This window comes from Megascapheus bottae, chromosome 10 (genome assembly GCF_031878675.1).
Source record: "Megascapheus bottae isolate mThoBot1 chromosome 10, mThoBot2.hap1, whole genome shotgun sequence".
NCBI classification, from domain to species: domain Eukaryota; kingdom Metazoa; phylum Chordata; class Mammalia; order Rodentia; family Geomyidae; genus Megascapheus; species Megascapheus bottae.
Window position 1 is genome coordinate 29,855,623 of NC_143518.1, and position 19,876 is coordinate 29,875,498.

The window sequence follows — 19,876 nt, forward strand, 5'->3', positions numbered from 1 at the left end:
GACACTATGAGAGAATAAACTATACCTGGGGGATGGGGATAGGAGGGAAACATTAGTAGAGAGCTAGCGAAGGACAGACATGATTAAAAAGAAAATTGTACTCATTACCTGACTCATGTAACTGTAAGCCCTCTGTATGTCATGTCTACAGTAACAATAAAATACAAATAAAAACAGAAAAACTGGAGAAAGGCAGATTATTGATTTTTTCTTTTTTGGCAGTCCTAGGTCTTGAACTCAGGACCTGACACTGTCCTTGGGCTTTCTCAAGGCTACTACTCTACCACTTTAGCCACAGGACCACTTCCAGCTTTTTCTGTGTATACGGTACCGAGGAATCAAACCCAGGGCTTCATGCATGCTAGGCAGGCACTCTATCACTAGGCCATGCTTGTGGTCCCATGATTATTAATTTCTTCTATATAAAAACCTTTTAGTTTGTTAGTTATGATTGTTTTTATAATCTATTCTAATTTTAGATTTCAACCTGGTTAAAAAGTAAACTAAGAAAACCATGCCTAGAAAAAAGCTTATTGTAAGACAGGCACGCACGTGCCTCATACCTATAATCCTAGCTACTCAGGAGGATGAGATCTGAGGATCAAGGTTCAAAACCAGCCCACACAAAGGGACCTGAGACTCTTACCTCCAATTAACCTCTAGAAAACAGGAAGTGGGGCTTGGCACAAGGATAGAGTGGTAGCCTTGAGCTGAAGAACTCAAGGACAATGCCCAGGCCCAGGGGTTGAGTGGTAGCCTTGAGCTCAGGGACATTGCCCAGGCCTAGTTCAAGCCCCATGACCCATAAAAAAAATGAAAGAAAAAAAAAAGAAAAAAGCTTACTGTTCATGACGCAGCATCAACATCCTGATGACACAAATGTGCTTTGACTCCATGGTGGTAGAGTGAGAGTAAGAAAAGATTCTGTGGTGACAATGTTAACTGGCCCACTTCAAATGTTAACTGGCCCACTTCAAATGCCTACACACACTATCTCAACAAAAGCTATAAACTTTCAGATAGCTTATCATATTCCTAATTCATTAACTGCCATTTTTTCTACTTTTGTAAGTTAGAAAAAAAACTGAACTTAGTTTATCATCTTACAGAAAGTTTCAAATTGCTATTATTCTTCAGAAGCCTTTTAAATGTGTTCATTAATAAACCCTTACCTAATACCAAATTAAAATGACTAAAAAACATCTATGGTTACATTTAACAAATATAGAATGAATAAATGTAAGACCCTATAAATAATTAAGGTGGAAAAGAAAGTTTGGAAAAAGCTGAACAAATTTAAAGAAAATATTTTTATAGTGGCTATATTCACGTAATGACTTTATCTTTTTGTGTGCTGGTCCTGTGGCTTGAACTCAGGTACTGTTCCTTAGCTTTTGTTTTTACTCAAGTAGTGCCCTACCACTTGAGCCACAGCTTCATTTTCAGCTTTTTGGTGATTAATTGTAGATAAGTGTCTCTCAAACTATTCGTACACAAGCTGGCCATCGAATTTCAATCCTCAGATTTCAGTCTTCTAAATAGCTAGGATTATAGGTATGAGCCAACATCACCCAGCTCATTTACCTACTTTTACATATGCATACCTACTTCACTTTTTCTCATTTGCTTATCTGTACTCCATAAAATGTACCTAAGGATAACATTATATGCCATTAGTCTGTAATTGTGAAAGAGATACACAACTGGGAGAGGAGAGACTGCTGAACACATGGACATAAGCAGTCTCTTAGAAGTTTATCATCACATTTTTTTTATTATTTTAATTGAGGAGTTAGAGAAAGATTTTGCTATTGAATATTTTTTCTTTAAATTAGCTCCCAAAGCCAAATGACAGGGCTTGTGCCTATAATACTAGCTACTCAGGAAGCTGAAATCAGATAATCAAGGTTTGAAGCCAACTCAGGCAAAAATGGCCATAAGACTCTTCAATTACTGCCAAAAAGCCAGAAATGGGAGCTCTGACTCAAGTGATAGAGTGCTAGCCTTTAACAAAAAAGCTCAGAGACAGCACCCAGACCTTGAGTTCAAGCCCTAGAACAGCACAAAAAAAGGAGGAAAAATCAGTTCCCAATGCTTTTCTTTTTTATCAAGCCCTACTCTCAACTGTGGATTTAGTTCAGGGGTATAGCACTTGCCTAGTATGGGTAACATCTTAGGACGATGCCCAGTACCATGAGAATAAATAAATAAATATGAAAACTTTCTTATTTGACACATTAGAACATTATTCCTTAGCCCTTATTCTTTCATGCATGGGTCCCTAAACTATAAATGCTTTGAAAATTAATGCTTTTGTTAAAGTCACTAGATAGTTCCTCAATCTGATAAAGAATATAGTTTTGAGTAAACTTACCTCTTCTCGTCTCTCCTCTGCAGAAGGAGTCTTAAGTTCTCGGGCAGTATCATCTTTTGGGTCAAAAAGATAGATATAATCTGAAGAATAACTAACAAGAATCTCTTGCCCATCTTCACTGTAGCACAGAGATGTCACTCTGCAGGACTTGTTATTAAGATGAGAAGGGATAAAGCGAGCAACCATTCCAGTAGTCCCCCGACCTGCATAATTCCCTAAATAAGCAGAAAGTTATTTCTTTAGAAAGCATAATGTTTTAAAGTTTAAAAACTCTTAACTTAAATTATGAAATGTGTAACAATGCAATATAAATCCATACTATCACAGTTTACTTATAGAAAAGTTTTTTTTTTACTATTAGAGATTACAGCAAACAAAAAATATGAAGATAATATATTTACAAAAGTCATGATTGGAATCTAGCTTATATATTTTGTTTAAATATAAGTTATATAACTGATCTATAGTAATCACATTTTTAATGTCTTCAAATTAAGATAATTGTTGTAACAGAAAAGTTGACAGCCTATAAAATAGAATAAAATTCCAATTTTTTTTCTTCTTCTTAGTGTATGATAAAGAACACAGGGCCTTTCCTATAAGAGGTAACTGCTTAGTATTCAATTACAGGCTCCTCAGCCAATAGTTTTATGAAACAGGGTCTCATTATAAACTCAGCCTGGTGGTAAGCTCACTATGCAGCCAGGCTGTTCTCAAACGTAAAATCCTCCAGCCTCTGCTTCTCCATTGCTGGGATTACAGGTTTATACTATCACACCTGGTTTACAATTTCAATTTTAATTAACTCTGGTAATCTACTTCAGATGTCCAGCTAGAAATGGAAGAAAAGACTTCTGTACTTTAAAGAGACCCACTCTGTGGTAATATCTGTAAGGCAATCTTATAAAACAAATTAAGTGTTAAAATTTTTATAATTTTAAAAACTGATTAAGCTATCAAAATACAATATTAAAAACACACTGAAATATCTTTTAAGAATAACCTATATCCCTTACATACATTCTACTTATGAATTCTTATACCAAGTTAAAGAAATATTCAAATACCAAATGTCACAAAAATTTATTCTTTAAATTAATGGAGTCCCTGTATTCTGTAATACTATCTTTACCTGTAGCTCTAGTGCCAAGCATTCGACGATCATATATTCGAACTGAGCTATCAGAACAACCAACAGCAAGATAATATGGGACTGGTGGACAAATAGCTACAGATGTGGCAGCACGTCGACAGTTAATTAAAATATCCTACAAAATACCAGGACAATACAAGTTACACAGGGCTTTATAGTAGCAAATATGACATGTTTAAAATGTTTTTGCTTTAATGATGAGAAAATAATTTCTCTTTTTGAGAATTGTATGTATTTTGGTCTTTGTTGGTTGTTTGCTAGTTTAAACTTAAAACTCACTCGGCTTGCTTGCTAATAGCTGCTACTGTACTACTTGAGCGAAACATTCAAATCAGCTTTTAGTTGGTTAACTGGAAATGGAATATTCCATTTCCCTGGCTAAGTAGTTAAGATTACAAGTATAAGCCACCATTGCTCAGCTAGTATTTATGGCTTAAAAATTACTTTACTGTTATTACAGAGGTGATATACAGAGCGACTGTAGTTATATGAATCGAGTACATTTCCTTTTGTTTTGTTTTCTGCCAGTGCTGGGGCTTGAACTCAGAGCCTGGGCACTGTCCTTGAGTTTTTTTGTTTTTGGTTTTTTTTTTTGCTAAAAGGTAGCTCTCTATCACTTGAGCCCAGCACCAATTCTGGCTTCTTCTGTGTATGTGGTACTGAGGAATCGAACCCAGGGCTTCATGTATGCTAGGCAAACAGTCTATCGCTAGGCCACACTCCTGACCCCATACATTTCTTTATGTATAGTGTCATCTGTTCATTCACTCTCTCCCAGTCCCTCAATTCCATCTCTACCCAAAAATTGTATAGTTCACTTTACTCAATGTCCAGTGAGCTCCACTGATGTACTTTTTCACCCCTTTCCCTCACGTTCTGTGCCTGCTTCCCACCCTCGAGAAGATATACACATGAATACACCATACACAAAGTAAAGAAGACAGAATCAAACAAAAATTTGTATAAGATTTTTGTTTCCATATGTTGAAGTTCATTTCAGTATGCATATTATTTTATACAAATATCAAGAGACACTTAGGCATTGCACCTTTGTGAGTATCTCCTAAAAGTATCCTCTTTTGGTCATATTACATGTGAGTATCTAGAAACAGGTATAATTTGTCATGTCCAGTGTGTTTTCGATCTAATGTCTGCATATCAGAGAGAACATGGCACTTTGGGCTTTATAAATTTACCTCTTAATTTTCTATCAGAACCTCTTTCTTTTCTTCTTTTTTTCCTTTTATTGGTGGTACTAGAATATGAACTCAAGGCTCTGCACTTGATTTACGAATACCATGCTGCCAACCCCCTTTTTTAAAATTTTTCTGGATAGATCAGTAATTTGGCCTGAAGCCATCCTTAACCTCCAGCCTTTTAATCAAAATTCCAATGTAGCTTGTGTTACTGGCATATACTACTATTCCCAGATGGTTCACTGAGATGGGGTGGGGAGGAATCACTAGCTTTTTACCCAGGCTGCCCGCTAACCTTAATCCTATAGAATTTTGCCTCCCAAACATACACCACTACACTTGGTCTCTTTATCACAAATAACAGAATCTGTACAGAACCAAAATAAATACATTCAATATATATTCTTCCTTAGCAACTTATTATAATTAAAGAAAATATTTGCAATAGGACCGGGAGTTTGGTCTAGTGGTAGAGTGCTTGCCTAGCATGCACGAAGACCCAGGTTCAATTCCTTGGTACCACATACATAGAAAAAGCCAAAGTGGTGCTGAGGTTCAAGTGGTAGAGCTCTAGCCTTGAGAAAGAGTCCAAGGACAGAGCTCAGGCCCTGAGCACAAGCCCAGGACTAGCAAAATAAATGAGTAAATAAATAAAAACATTTGCTATAAATCTCCACAACTGGTTGATTTCTACTACATAACAGTATATTCTTACAGGCTTATCCAAATAAAAATACATAGAAATACAGAGGTTTTAAAAATTAAGATTTGAGTAATGCAAAGTATTTTCTAAAAGGGAACAAATAAAAACTGCTACTGGGAAAATAATTCAAGAAGCTTGTATTACCACAATTTAAACCCTTTTTCAAAATTAGCCAAATTTCATATCACAATACAATATAGATTGTCTAATAATCATATTCATGTAATGAACATCACTGGGTAAAAACTCGCTGGGTGTGGTGGCTCATGCCTGTAATCCTAGCTACTCAGGAGGCTGAGGTCTGAGGATCAAGGTTCAAAGCCAGCCTGGGTACTAAAGACCCTTATTTCCAATTGACTTCTAGAAAATGGGAAGTGGGGCTCTGGTTTAAGCTTAGGGCAGTAGCCTAGAGCTGAATAGCTCAAGGACAACACCCAGGCCCAGGGGAAAAATGGTAGCCAAGAAAGGAAGAAAGGAAGAAAGAATGAGGGGGGGAGGGAGGAAAGAGGGGGTAAGGTGAGAAATGTAAAAACTTTTATACAATATATATAACAGATAAAAACTCATACATGTAACAGGTAAAAACTCTTATACATGTAACAGGTTACTATCTCATTAACTCTATTAGAAATACCTTTATTATCAGTGTACTTGATAGGCAGTAAAATATGTAAGTATAATCTCCCTTTCCTATGTCAGTATTATAAGTTTTTGTTTGTTTTAGTCTATCATGGGACTTTAACTCTAGACCTAGGCATTGTCCCTAGCTCTTCAGCTCAAGGCTAGCACTCTACCACTTGAGCCATAGGTGCCACTTCCTGTTTTCTGGTAATTAATTGGAGATAATAGTCTGTTAGACGTTCCTGCCTGTGATGGCTTTGAACTGTGATCCACAGATCTCAACGTCCTGAGAAGCTAGGATTACAAGTGTAAGACATCAGAGCCCAGCAATTACTAAGTATTAATCAGAGCTGGTGGCTCATGTAATGAGCTGACATCAGAGGATCAAGGTTTGAAGCCAGACTGTGGCAAGAAAGTCTGAGAATTTTATCTCCGATTAACCACCAAAAATCTAGAAGTAGAAGCATAGCTCTAAGTGGTAGAAGCACAACTTTTAGGAGAAGAAATGAAGGGAGTACCCTGGCCCTGAGTTCAAACTCTAGTACTATGACCAAAAGAAAACTGTAATTGAAAATACCAGTAAAAAAATTTTTAAGTAAATCTTATCAGCTCCAAATAAGTAACTATCTAAATTTAATTATAACTCATTTTTCAGTTATCATTTATTAAAGATTAGATTCTTACATCTTTGCAGTCTTCTTTCATGCAGCTAGTTTTGATGCGTGTGTCAAACCACCTAACAGTTCCATCTTCCCCACAAGAGAGAAAGGTGTAAGGATCATTTGGTACTGTCATAACCTTAAGATAAAGGCAAAGTACAGGTGTCATTACAAACATTCAAACAGGTAGGTCTGAAACACATTTAATATTTCATAAAATGATTAATGTGAATGCAACAAAATGATTTTTTTTTTGGCCAATCGTGAGGCTTTAACTCAGAGCCTGAGCACTGTCCTTGGGCTTTGTCAAGGCTAGAGCTCTACCTCTTGAGCCATGGCACCATGTCTGGCTTTTTCTATGTATGTGGTACTGAGGAATTGAACCCGGGTCTTGTGCATGTTAGGTAAGCACTCTACCACTAAGCTAAACTCCTGACCCCAAAAACCATACTTCTGAATTATCTACTTATCTATACCATGATATAAAACAGTACAATACAAATACACAGACAACTATAAAGTAGTATTATTTTAAAATTATAATTACTACAACTTCCGATAGACATCTTTCCAAAAATATGAACTTTTAACAACTTTGACAAGATAAGAGTTTCCCCTAGTAATTTATCCAAACTACTTAACATCTAATTTTTGTATTTTCTGTAAGTGAATTTATCCTATATTACAAGTTTGTGATAAATCTTCTTCTCTGATTTAAAAAAAAAAAAGGCCACTGAAATGACTTAAGTGACTAACTGTACTTCCCCAAAAGAATCTTAAATGGTGGTGACAGTTACCTTACAACATACATGTATTTAATGTTACTAAATTGTACATTCAAAAATGTTTAAAGCAGAAAATCAATGGTATGTATATATATATATATTTTTTTTTTTTTTTTGCCAGTCCTGGGCTTAAGCTCAGGGCCTGAGCACTGTCCTTGGACTTTCTCAAGGCCAGAGCTCTACCACTTGAGCCTCAGCACCACTTCTGGCTTTTTTCTATGTATGTGGTACCGAGGAATCGAACCCGGGTCTTCATGCATGCTAGGCAAGCACTTTAACCACTAGGCCAAACTCCCGGCCCCTATTTTTCCACAATAAAAATTTTTAAATAATTAGAATATTCACTCTTCTCTTGTGTTGCCCTTTGGTTAATCTCATATTATATTGTTACAGTGTCCCTCATTGTTTGTATACAGATGTTTACTTGTTTATTTGAAATAGGAGGGGAAAAATGAGGAGAGGAGGTGGGGGGAGGGAAATGGGGACAAAAACATAAGAAGGGATATCAATGTGTGAGAAGTAATGCACCCTCTATCTGGCAAATATAACTGTAACTCCTCTATACATTAAAATAAAAAAATTTAAAAAAAGAATTAGAATATTTTAGACAGAACTGTAACCATTGTTAATTGTAACCGCTGTTAATTCAGCAATTTTAATACCATCAGCTAATACCCTCTTTGACCTGTCTCAAAAAGTTCTCTCCCTCTGCCTTTAGGTATTCAGTGTTTTCATACATGGTTTATGTACCCAAACAATGGAAAGCATATTCTTATGTTTTAAAAATGCTGTATATACAATTCTAGGCAAAAAGGGCAATGCTGGTGGTATTACAATACCAGACTTCAAACTCTACTATAGAGCCATAATAACAAAAACCGCATGGTGTTGGCGCAAAAACAGACCAGAAGATCAAAGGAACCAAATAGAAGACCCAGAAATAGCACCACATACCTATAGGCAACTTGTATTTGACAAAGGAGCCAAAGATATACAGTGGAACAAACATAGTCTATTCAATTATTGGTGCTGGCAAAACTGGACAGCCACATGCAGAAAACTAAAAATTGACCCTAGCTTTTCGCCTTACACAAGCATTAACTCAAAGTGGATCAAAGACCTCAAGGTCAGACCAGAAACCGTGAAACTGCTACATGATAAAAGTAGGAGAGACACTAGAACTCATAGGCACAGGCAAAAGATTGCTGAACAGAAGCCCAGGGTCACAACAGATTGGCAAGAGACTCGATAAATGGAATTACCTAAAAATAAAAAGTTTCTGCACAGATAAAAGCATAGCCACAAAAGTAGAGAGACAACCAACCAACTGGGAAAAGATATTTACCAATAATACATCTGACAACTGCTTAATATCCAGTATCTACAGGGAACTCAAGAAACTAATCCCCCCCCAAACCCAACAAGCCATTCACTAAATGGGCAACAAGGGAACTAAAGAGAGACTTATCAGAAGAAGAGATTAAAATGGCAGAAAAGCCTATGAGAAAATGTTCATCATCTATGGTCATAAAGGAAATGCAAATAAAAACAACTCTTACCCCAAAACAAGAATGGCCAAGATTTTGAACTCAGACAATGACAGTTGCTGGTGGGGTTGTGGAGAAAAAGGAACCCTACTGCACTGCTGGTGGGATTGTAAACTAGTTCAGCCACTCTGGAAAGCAGTGTGGAGGTTTCTTAAAGAACTGAAAAATGACCTTCCCTACAATCCCACCATACTTCTGGGAATCTATCCTGAACATCATTACCCACACCTGCTCAGCTAAGTTTATCTCTGCACTATTCACAACAGCCAGGCAATGGAAACAATCCAGACGCCCTACTGCAGATGAATGGATACAGAAAATGTGGTATATATATACAATGGAATTCTACATAGCCAACAGACAAGATAAAATAATGGCATTTGCAGGGAAGTGGATGAATCTAGAGTGAATCATGTTGAGTGAGACAAGTCAAGACCAAAGGAACAAAAGGCATATGGTATCCTTAATATGTGGCTATTAGATCCAAACAGTACAAGAGCGAGGACTCAATATTTGCATACCCAATGCTATGGATATGGTATTGGAAACATAAACACAACTACATAGACATAAAAATCTATGACTCTATAGACACGTTTTATTACATAGATTAATATGTATCTATGATATACAAACCCTTAGTCTAATTTTGATTATGTTCTTAAAACTAAGTGCCAGTGATTGTATATAGATTCCCTTCTTGAATAATTGTTTGTTCAATATGTCATTTGAAATATGATGTAAAAATCAATGTTAATAAATTCTTTAATAAAATGCTGTATAGATATGTATATATGTATATATATGTATGTATATACACACAAGCAATATAATTCACTAATAATTTAAAAATGCAAATTAACACATAAGAACATAAGAACATAGCACTAAAGATCACTGGAATGGCCATAATGAAAGAAACTAATCATTGATGATTATGTGGACAAGCAGTTGCCAGTGGGAATACATTGCCAGTGAGAGTGTATAATGGTGCAATCACACAGAAAACAATGTTAATATCTACTACTTTAAAAGTATGCTTTTTCAATAAAATAAACTCCTGCAATGCAGCATGTAGAAACATGCACTAGAATGTTCATAGTAGCACGGTTCAGATGAGCCAAATACTGAAACAAAAAAAATTCCTACAATATGAAATGAGTACAGCAATAACCAAATTTTCACCAACATAAATCGAATGTGAAAATAAAGCCAGAAATAAAAAGTACATAGATATATACATTTATCTTATTTCCATAATTTCTACAGCTGGCAAAGTAACTTCTACTGTTGATAGAGATCCTTGAACCGCTGTTGTACACAAAAGATCTGTTGGTGTTGTTTCTTGTTCTTGGTTATGAGTATATGTGATTTTGTAAAAATACAGATTGCATTCATATGATATAAGTAGTATTACAGCCTATAGGCGTATTATCCTTTAAATTTTTTATTTAGAAAACCTTTATTTTGGTGTCCACCACAGTGGCTCACACCTGTAATCCTAGCTATTCAGGAGGCTGAGATCTGAGGATCCAAGTTCAAAACCAGGCAGGGCACAAAAGGACCTGAGACTCTTATCTCCAATTAACCTCTAGAAAATGGGAAGTGGGGCTTGGCTCAAGGGTAGGACAGTAGCCTTGAGCTGAAGAGCTCAGGGACAGTGCCCAGGCCAAGTTCAAATCTCACGACCACAAAAAAAAAAAAAAAAAAAAAAAAAAAAAAAAAAAAAAAAAAACCTTTTATTTCCTATTATGGTAGTACCTCAGACATAACCTTTATTTTCTATTATAGTGGTACCTCAGACATATTCACATCCTAATTTCTGGAACCTGTCCACATTGGTACAATACAAATACGAGTATTTATGAATGGAAGGGGGAAGTAAGATAGAGAACATGATAAATAATTTAAAAAAAAAACACTATTTACCATAGCAAAGATAAGGAACCAACCCAAATGTCCCTCAGACGATGAGTAGATCAACAAGATGTGGTATTTATACACAATGGAATTCTATGCTGCTGTCAGAAAGAACGATATTGCTCCATTTGTAAGGAAATGGAAAGACTTAGAAAAAATCATATTAAGTGAAGTAAGCCAGACAATGGAACATAGGCTCAATGGTTTCCCTCATTTGTCACAATCAGTAGAATCCTTGGGCTCTCCTAGCAGAAATTCACAATAGAACAAAATCTAGATACATAAGGCCATATAGTATGATGCTAAATTTAAGGACCTCCAGGATATAGAAACAAAAGCCATATAATGAGTGATTGTTGTCCTTAATGTACTATGTTATTTCTCGTCTCTCTTGCTGTCCCTTGGTTATCTCACATTGTTACAATATTTTACCTTGTTATCTGATACATTTTATATATGCTTAATTGGTTATTTAAAATAGGAGAGGGAAGGGGGGAAATCAAGTTGTGGGGGGGGGAGAGGAGAGGGAAATGGGGACCATGACATGAGAAAGGGTATCAATATTTGTGAAGTAATGTACCTTCTATCTGATGAATATAATGTAACCCTTCTATTAATTACAATAAAAAAAATATGGAAAAAAACGTTGAGAGAAACAAAAATTTGAAAATGCTAAATGGCTGACTTGAAGATGTATCCCTTGATCTAAGGAATACATAGGGGAATCTAGAAGCTGGCAAAGGTAAAACCAGAAGGCACATAAATCTGCCAACCCTTGTATTTCAGAAAGTAAGAGTAATTTCAGACTCCTGACTTCCACAATTTTATTATGTAAGTCTGTGTTATACATAATAATGCTATATGACTTATAAATTTGTGTTATAGTCAGATGCCGGTGGCTCACGTCTGTAATCCTAGCTACTCAGGAGGCTGAGATCTGAGGTTCACAGTTCAAAGCCAGCCTGGACACAAAAGTCCACGAGATTCTTATCTCCAATTAACCATCAGAAAACCGGAGAAGCATTGTGGCTCAAGTGGTAGAATTCTAATCTTAAGCTGAAGAACTCAGGGACAGTGTCCAGGCCCAGAGTTCAAGCCTCATGACCAACCAAAAAAAAAAAAAAAAAGTTGTGTTATATAAGTCAGCTATATAGATATAATGATACATCTACAACGCTTAGGCTACTACAATGCTTAGGCTACTAAACCTAACTAGACTATAACCTGTTCTTTGTATTGAACAATTTTGCAATCAACATTGAATAACAAGATTCTTATCCTGCAAAAAGGAAATTACAAAAGGGGCCGGGAGTTTGGCCTAATGGTTAAAGTGCTTGCCTAGCATGCATGAAGACCCGGGTTCGATTCCTCGGTACCACATACATAGAAAAAAGCCAGAAGTGGTGCTGAGGCTCAAGTGGTAGAGCTTTAGCCTTGAGAAAGTCCAAGGGCAGTGCTCAGGCCCTGAGCTTAAGCCCAAGACTGGCAAAAAAAAAAAAAGAAAAGAGAAAATTACAAAATGCCTAGAGAGTCCAAAGAACTCCAATGATAGAAGAAAAAAACAATAACCAAAGTATAAACTAGGCTGGCTTCAAATAGAACTAGAGGTCGTCCTACCTCAGCCTCCAAATATTGGGCTGACAGTCAAAAGCCACTGCACCCGGAAGGAAATTGTTATGCATTATCATAATGTAAACTGGTATAGCCTTTATAGAAAATAAGGAGAATTTTTAGAAAGTAAAGCTATCATAGGATCTGGCCTAAGTAGGAACTATAATCACTATCTCAAACAAAACAATCTTTGCATTCATGTTTATAGAGCACTAGTCACAGCAGCCAACATATGGAAATACCCTATCTGTTGGGGTCCTTCGTCCCCGGTCCCTCTGGACTAGTAGGAGGGATGGGGAAAAACACGCCCCGACCAGGCCAAGCCGCGAGAGGAGAGGACCCACTGTCCTCCCGCACTCAGCCAGAGGACGGACAGAGACACCACGCAGCTTCATCAAGGCAGGAAAATCTCTCTCCCTCCAATAAACTCCCCTCTCCTGAGGAAGTCTCTCCAGCTAATATACCCTCACACTAGGTCCCAACAGAGAGTGAAACAATAACACATTTGTAACCAATGGTAATCAAATCTTGTGCCCTGCCTCTTGTGCCTTGCCTTGCCTCAGCAGAAAGTTATTAGACATGGGGTTACTCAGCCCCCAACACCTATCCATCGATGAATGAATGGATAAATGAAATGTGCCTCCTCTGTGTGTGTGTATAAACATAAACTCATAGGGGAATATTATTCACTCTAAAAAGACAAAGGAAATACTAGCATTTGTGACAACACAGATGAATGGGAGAAGCTCATGCTAAAGGAAATAAGCAAAACACAATTACTGAATGATTTCACTTGTATGTGGAATCTAAAAAAATACAACTCATGAAACATTATAAAAGGATAGGACAACCCATATGATGCATATACACACAGTCAAATAATCTTCAACAAAGTTCCCAATAATACACCATTGGGGAAAACAGTGCATTCAGCAAATATTATAGGAAAAACTGGTTTTCCATATATAAAATTATAGAGTTGGGCCCTTTCATACTTTACATTGCATAAAAACCTAAACAAACACCTACAACTATAAAATTCCTAGAAGAAAACAGGGAAAACCTTCCTAACATTGGATCTGGCAAATATAACAAAAGAAAAAATAGAAATAGGATTATACAAAACAAAAAAATAAATAAGACATACTATGGGACAGATGAAAATATTCACAAATCATACAATTGACAAAAGATTAATATTCAAGATATATGACTTCTACAAGAAGAAAACAAAAAATGCAATTAAGAAAAAACAGGTGCTAGGCACAGGTGGTTCATAGTCCTAGCTATTCAGGAGGCTGAGCTATGAGGACCATGGTTCAAAGCCAGACTAGACAGGAAAGTCCATGGGACTGTTATCTCCAACAAACTACTCAGAAAAGACTAGAAGTGGTGCTGCGACTCAAGAACACAAAGAGCCTTAGGAATAGCACCTAAACTAAGTTCAAGCCCCAGGACCAGATTCTGTCTCAATGTAAAAGATGATATGTGTGGCTGTATGTGCTTATAATTTCAGGACATGGTTTCAGTGTATGCCCCAAAGGTTAGTATGTTAATCCACATTCTGAAATATTAAAAATACTACAGCTTTAGGGGTAGGGCTTTGAGAGGTATAATTAGGATTAGAAAGGGTATTTAGGGTACATCCTCCATGATTAAATTCTGGGAGCTTTATAAAAAATGGAAGAGATCCCAGCACATACACATGCACACACATGTATACATGTTTGTAGAGGCTATCTCTTGACAGGAGATGTGGTATTATTTTGGAACTTTGCCAAAGAAACTGGCCATCCCTTAGATGTAGGCCCTCAATCTTGCATATCCAGAACCATGAGCCAAAATAAATTTATTTTCCCTAATTTATCAAAGATTTAGGGCATGATTCAAATGGTAGTCTGTCTAGTAAGCATAAAACTTCATGTATGTTCAAACCACAATACCACTCCAAAAATTATCCATTACCTATTGTGTTAGCAGCAACAGAAAACAAGCTTATATACTAAAATATTAGCATTATTTTATGCAAGCAAATGATAAAAGTGTTTTAGAAGGTAAAACCTGGTACAAAATCATAAAATGTAAGTTACAAATCCAAATTATAATACTAATAGCTTATTTTTCACATATTCACATATCTATGAAGGTAATTTTTTCAAATGTTTTGCTGAAATAGTCTGCCTGTTTGTATACACGCATGCATACATGTATACATGTATATACACACACTATATCTTTACATGTATTTAATATATATAATCGTAATACTGTACCTCATAGGTAGTTCCATAATGGCACGTAAATTGGCATTGTCTATTGGTCTCTACATCTTGTTCAACATTAGTATAAAATATCACTCCATCTCCAGAACAGGAAATAATCTGCTTATCATTTGTACATGGTAAGAACTTTGCACTAAATATATTTGCTCGATGTCCTGAACGAATTGTTGTCAGAACCTAAAATAGAAACAAACAGTTCATGGTAATTTATTTGTCCTACAAAGGAACATACATATTTAATATATAGCAGCAGCAAATTTTCTGAAACATCCTCATCTCAACAAGTTTAAGTTAAAACTATTATAGTTAGAAAAAAAAAATCTTACAACAAAAATTGCCCTGAGTTAAAATAAGTACCATCAACTGAAATAGTGCCATAAAAGGCAAATATATGCCAAGCACTGGTGGTTCATGCCTGTAATACTAGCCGAGCTCAAAATGCTGAGATGTGAGGATACAGATTCAGATCCAGCCTGGGCAAACAAATCTATGAGACTCTCATCTCCTATTAACCATCAAAGTCAGTAGTGGAAGCATGGCTCAATTGGTACAGTATCAGTCATTAACAAAAAAGTGGAGGAATGGTCCAGGAGTTTGGCCTAGTGGTAGAGTGCTTGCCTAGCATGCATGAAGACCCGGGTTCAATTCCTCGGTCCCACATACATAGAAAAAAGCCAGAAGTGGTGCTGAGGCTCAAGTGGTAGAGCTCTAGCCTTGAGAAAGTCCAAGGACAGTGCTCAGGCCCTGAGCTCCAGCCTAGGACTGGCAAAAAAAAAAAAAGTGGAGGAGTATGTGCAGCCCTGAGTTCAAGGTCCAGGAATAGTGCATACACGCACACATACATGTATACATATACACATACATACATACAAACACACACACAATGCTTATTTTACTCATTCATAAAATCTTAATAAGAATGAGAACTGTGCCGGGTGCGGTGGCTCACACCTGTAATCCTAGATACTCAGGAGGCTGAGATCTGAGAATGATTGAGGTTCAAAGCCAGGCCGGGCACTAAAGTACATGAGATTCTTACCTCCAATTAAGCACTAGAAAAGCAGAAGTGGCACTGCGGCTCAAGGGGCAGGGCTGTAACACTGAGCTCTTCAGCTCAGGGACACACCCAGGTCCACAAAAAGAAAAAAAAAAAGAACTCTAGCTGAGAATATGTTCAAGTGGTAGAATACTAGCCTTGCAAGGTCAAGGCTAAGTTCAAACCCTATTACCACAAAAATTAAAAAGAAGGAAGAATTATTTAGACTGACTTTTGAAACTGGCTATATACAATACTAGGTGATTAAATGATTCTCTTTTAGGATGAAGAAACAAAATTAATCTTAAATAATTCAAAATCAAAATAATGAAATAGTAAAATAAGGCTACATCAGAAAATTCAACATCCTCTGTGTGTGTATATTCTCCCACCCCCATCCTGGGGTTTGAACTCAAGTCCTAGGTGACATCTTTGAGCTTCTTTGTGTTCAATGCTAGCACTCAAGGCTCACTTGAGCCACAATGCCACTTCCAATTAATTAGCAATTATAGTGTCTTAAATATATTTAAATATACTTATATTAGTACTTTAATATTTGCAACATCCATTTACAGATAGACTAACTCCCCATAGTAGCCCTTAAAAATTGAGAGGTAACAACATGGGAGAGGGGGAGTGGGGGGAGGGAAATGGGGACAAAAACATGAGAAGGGGTATCTATGTGTGTGAAGTAATGCTCCTTCTATCTGGCGAATATAACTGTAACCTCTCTATTAATTACAAATAAATATATGAAAAAAAATTGAGAGGAGGGCCGGGAGTATGGCCTAGTAGTAGAGTGCTCACCTAGCATATACAAAGCCCTGGGTTCAATTCCTCAGCACCACATACACAGAAGAAGCCAGGAAGTGGCACTGTGACTCAGTGGTAGATCACTAACCTTGAGCGAAAAGTGACAAAGGACAGTGCTCAGACCCCGAGTTCAAGCCCCAGGACAGATGGGGAAATGGGAAGAAAAACTACTAAGACATCTTTTTATTTAAATGATAAAAATACCTGGATACAATCCAAAGACACACAAATAAGTCTTACAAATAAGAAATGTTCAACTTTATTCATCTGAAAATTTCAATTTGAAATTATACTGAACTACCAATTCCAATTTACTTGACTAAGTGAGAACAGACAGTTACAGGAGTCTGTGATTCATTTCTATCACTCTAAGTCTGTGATTCATTTCCATCATTCTAATCACTTATAGTAGGTGGGTGCCATCATATCCCACTTCTTATTGATTGGAATAAAGTTATTCATTTTTTGCCCAGGCTGACCTCAAACTGCAATCCACTCCATCTCTATCTCCCAAGTAGTTAGGATTACAGGCATGAGCCATAGCACATTTCAAAGTTTAAGTTTTATTCCTAAAATAAATATTAATGTAAAAGCAAACATTAAAATATGCAGTTAAGACAAGATCATTCTACTTGACAAAATAAGTTTGTATTTTTATCTTAAAAAAACTTTATAAAGTCTTCATTTAATACTTTTAATACTGTTTTCTAAATGTTGAAATTTTACTGAAGTTGAATGTTTATAAAACTGAAGCTGTGGGCAAAATGTTACTGACACTGAATAATGCTGAGACTCAAAACCATTTTGGAAAACTAGTAATCAAACTTAAATAATGGGCATTAATTCTCTCATCAATATTTTCATCTTAAAGTACTCTTAAATACAAAAGGAAGTGTGCAATTTAGAGAGATTTTTGCTTCACAAATAGTAAAAAACTACAAAGCTTTTTGTTTGGAGTTTTAGGGTCTTTTTTCCAAAAAAAATGTCATTAAAATAATGACAATAAACCAGAGTTTACTGATGATTCAACTAGAGTTTACAGATGATTAAAATTCTATATATCCTTGATTTTTTTTCTCATTAAATTACCGATGTTTGAAACACTTTACCTTTCTGCTGTAAGGATTGCTAATTACTAACTTGGTGTCATCTGAGCCAGATAAAATATATTCTCCAGTGTCATTCCAACAGATTGTATTAACCTAAAAAAAAAGTAAAAAAGAAGTATCAGCAGATGGGGATATAAAAGAAAATATATTATCTTTCGCTTACCTGATAATTCATATCATTAATAATAAGATTATGAAGCTTTATGATAAAAGGATTTAAAAGATATGCATTAAAGTTTAAAAAAGAACTTTAGCTTTAAGTTCCAGATGGAAATCACCACTCCATCATAACGTTAAGATAGAAGTTGAAATTAGGTGCCAGTGGCTCATACCTGTAATTCTAGCTAGTTGGGAGGCTGAGAATGGAAGGATAATAGTTCAAGGCTAGCCCAGGCAGCAATGTTTTTAAGATCCTTTCTCAACATATAGTTCGGCTAGGCGGTATACACCTTCTAACCAAACTATGTGGGAGACTTTGAGGGAGACTTTGATCAGGAGGATCAAGGGACCAGGCCAGTCTGGGCAAAAGTCTGCAAGACTTCATCTCAAAGGAAAAGATGCTGAGCATAGTTATAGTCTTTACCTTAAAAATTATCAGTGCAAAGAAAAAGGGCTGACAAGAAAGCACCTGCCTAGGAAGTGTTAGGCTCTGAATTCAAATCCCAGTATAACCAAAATAATCTGCAGTCTGAGGAGGACAGAACACTCCCATGAAGACCAATAAGTGAACACAGGGAGTCTTAGCTTATAGATGCTGAGGATTAAAGAACCCCAGTGAAAAACTGTTGAGGTAAGAAAACAAGAAGTACAATTAGTGAACTGCTACAAGTTTTGAAAGAGCACATCTGATTAAAACAAGAACAAACTCCAGAGGACCTATTTATAAGTGACATCCTTTCCCGAGTTTTAACATTGTGTTCTCAACCAGGTTCTCACAGGAAATTTCAGAGAAAAATGCCACTGCATTTTCTATAAGGAACCATTCTAAATACACAAAGTTTTTCATTCTTAGCAAGGTCTGCCATCAAAAGAAGCTATTTACCATACCTTGATCTGCTAAGGTTTTATCAGAGCCTAAGTGACCCATGACAGCCCATTCTAGTCTTCCCAATAACGGAAAGAAAATACCCAACACTAAGCAGCTCTACTAGAGAGGACCAAAAATCTACACTGAAGCTCACAGATCAGAGACAGGGCCAAATAAGAGACAGATCTAAAAACAGGACACACAGATATCCTCTTCTGGTCCCTTACTACCACATTACTAAAAGATCTATTTATAACAATTCCTTTTCTCAGCTATATAAAACACAGCATTAAGAAAATTATAATATTGAAAGGTAAAAGAATACAATTTTAAAAGACAGAACACACATCAGAACCAAATATAGCAAGGCTGTCAAATACATCAGACCAGGAATTTGAAACAGCTATGACTAATGTGAGAAGGGCTCTAACAGATAAAGTACACAACATCTAAGAACAAATGGGCAATATAAAGAAGAAAGAAGTTCAAAGATAGAGAAATTCTAGTAATTTAAAGAAAGTTAAGAGATCAAAAACACTAACAGAATAGGAGACTTGCTTTGATGGGTTTATTAGCAGATTGAATGTAGTTGAGAAAAAAAATCTCTCACTGTGAGGGCACAGCAACAGAAACATACAAAAGTGAAAAGCAAAAAAAAAAAAAGATCTAAGGCTAAAAATAGCAATATCAAAGAGTTTAGACAAGAACAAAAGGTATAATTTATACATAATAGGAGTATCAGAAGTGAAAGACGGAAGAAATATTTCAAATAACAATGAATGAGATTTACTCCTAAACTAGTGTCAAGTAGCAAACCACAAATTCAGAAAACTGAGATCACTTAACAGAATAAGTACTAAAAAAGCTTCACCTAACTCTGTATTTTCAAAGTAAAGAAATCAAATCAAAAGAAAAATTCTTAGAAGCGGAAAAAGGAAAATGTCTTATCTATGGAAGAATACAGGTTTAAAAAAAAAGTAGAATCAATTTAAAGTGCTGAAAGAAAATAAAACATCAGCCAACAATTCTGATCAGTTGGT

At 36.1% G+C, this 19,876-nt stretch overlaps 1 protein-coding gene across 4 annotated transcripts in view; it reads right to left on the bottom strand.

Moving 5' to 3' along the window:
- Dcaf6 (DDB1 and CUL4 associated factor 6) overlaps nt 1-19,876 on the bottom strand; it is a 101,860-nt gene that overhangs the window by 66,008 nt on the left and 15,976 nt on the right. For all 4 annotated transcript variants that reach the window (XM_090340512.1, XM_090340514.1, XM_090340513.1 and 1 more), the window contains exons 3-7: nt 17,810-17,902; nt 14,843-15,028; nt 6,732-6,845; nt 3,507-3,642; nt 2,375-2,589 (exon numbers count right to left, since the gene is read on the bottom strand). In XM_090340512.1, the coding sequence (XP_090196638.1) occupies nt 2,375-2,589; nt 3,507-3,642; nt 6,732-6,845; nt 14,843-15,028; nt 17,810-17,902 (744 nt within the window). The remainder of the gene's footprint in view (nt 1-2,374; nt 2,590-3,506; nt 3,643-6,731; nt 6,846-14,842; nt 15,029-17,809; nt 17,903-19,876) is intronic.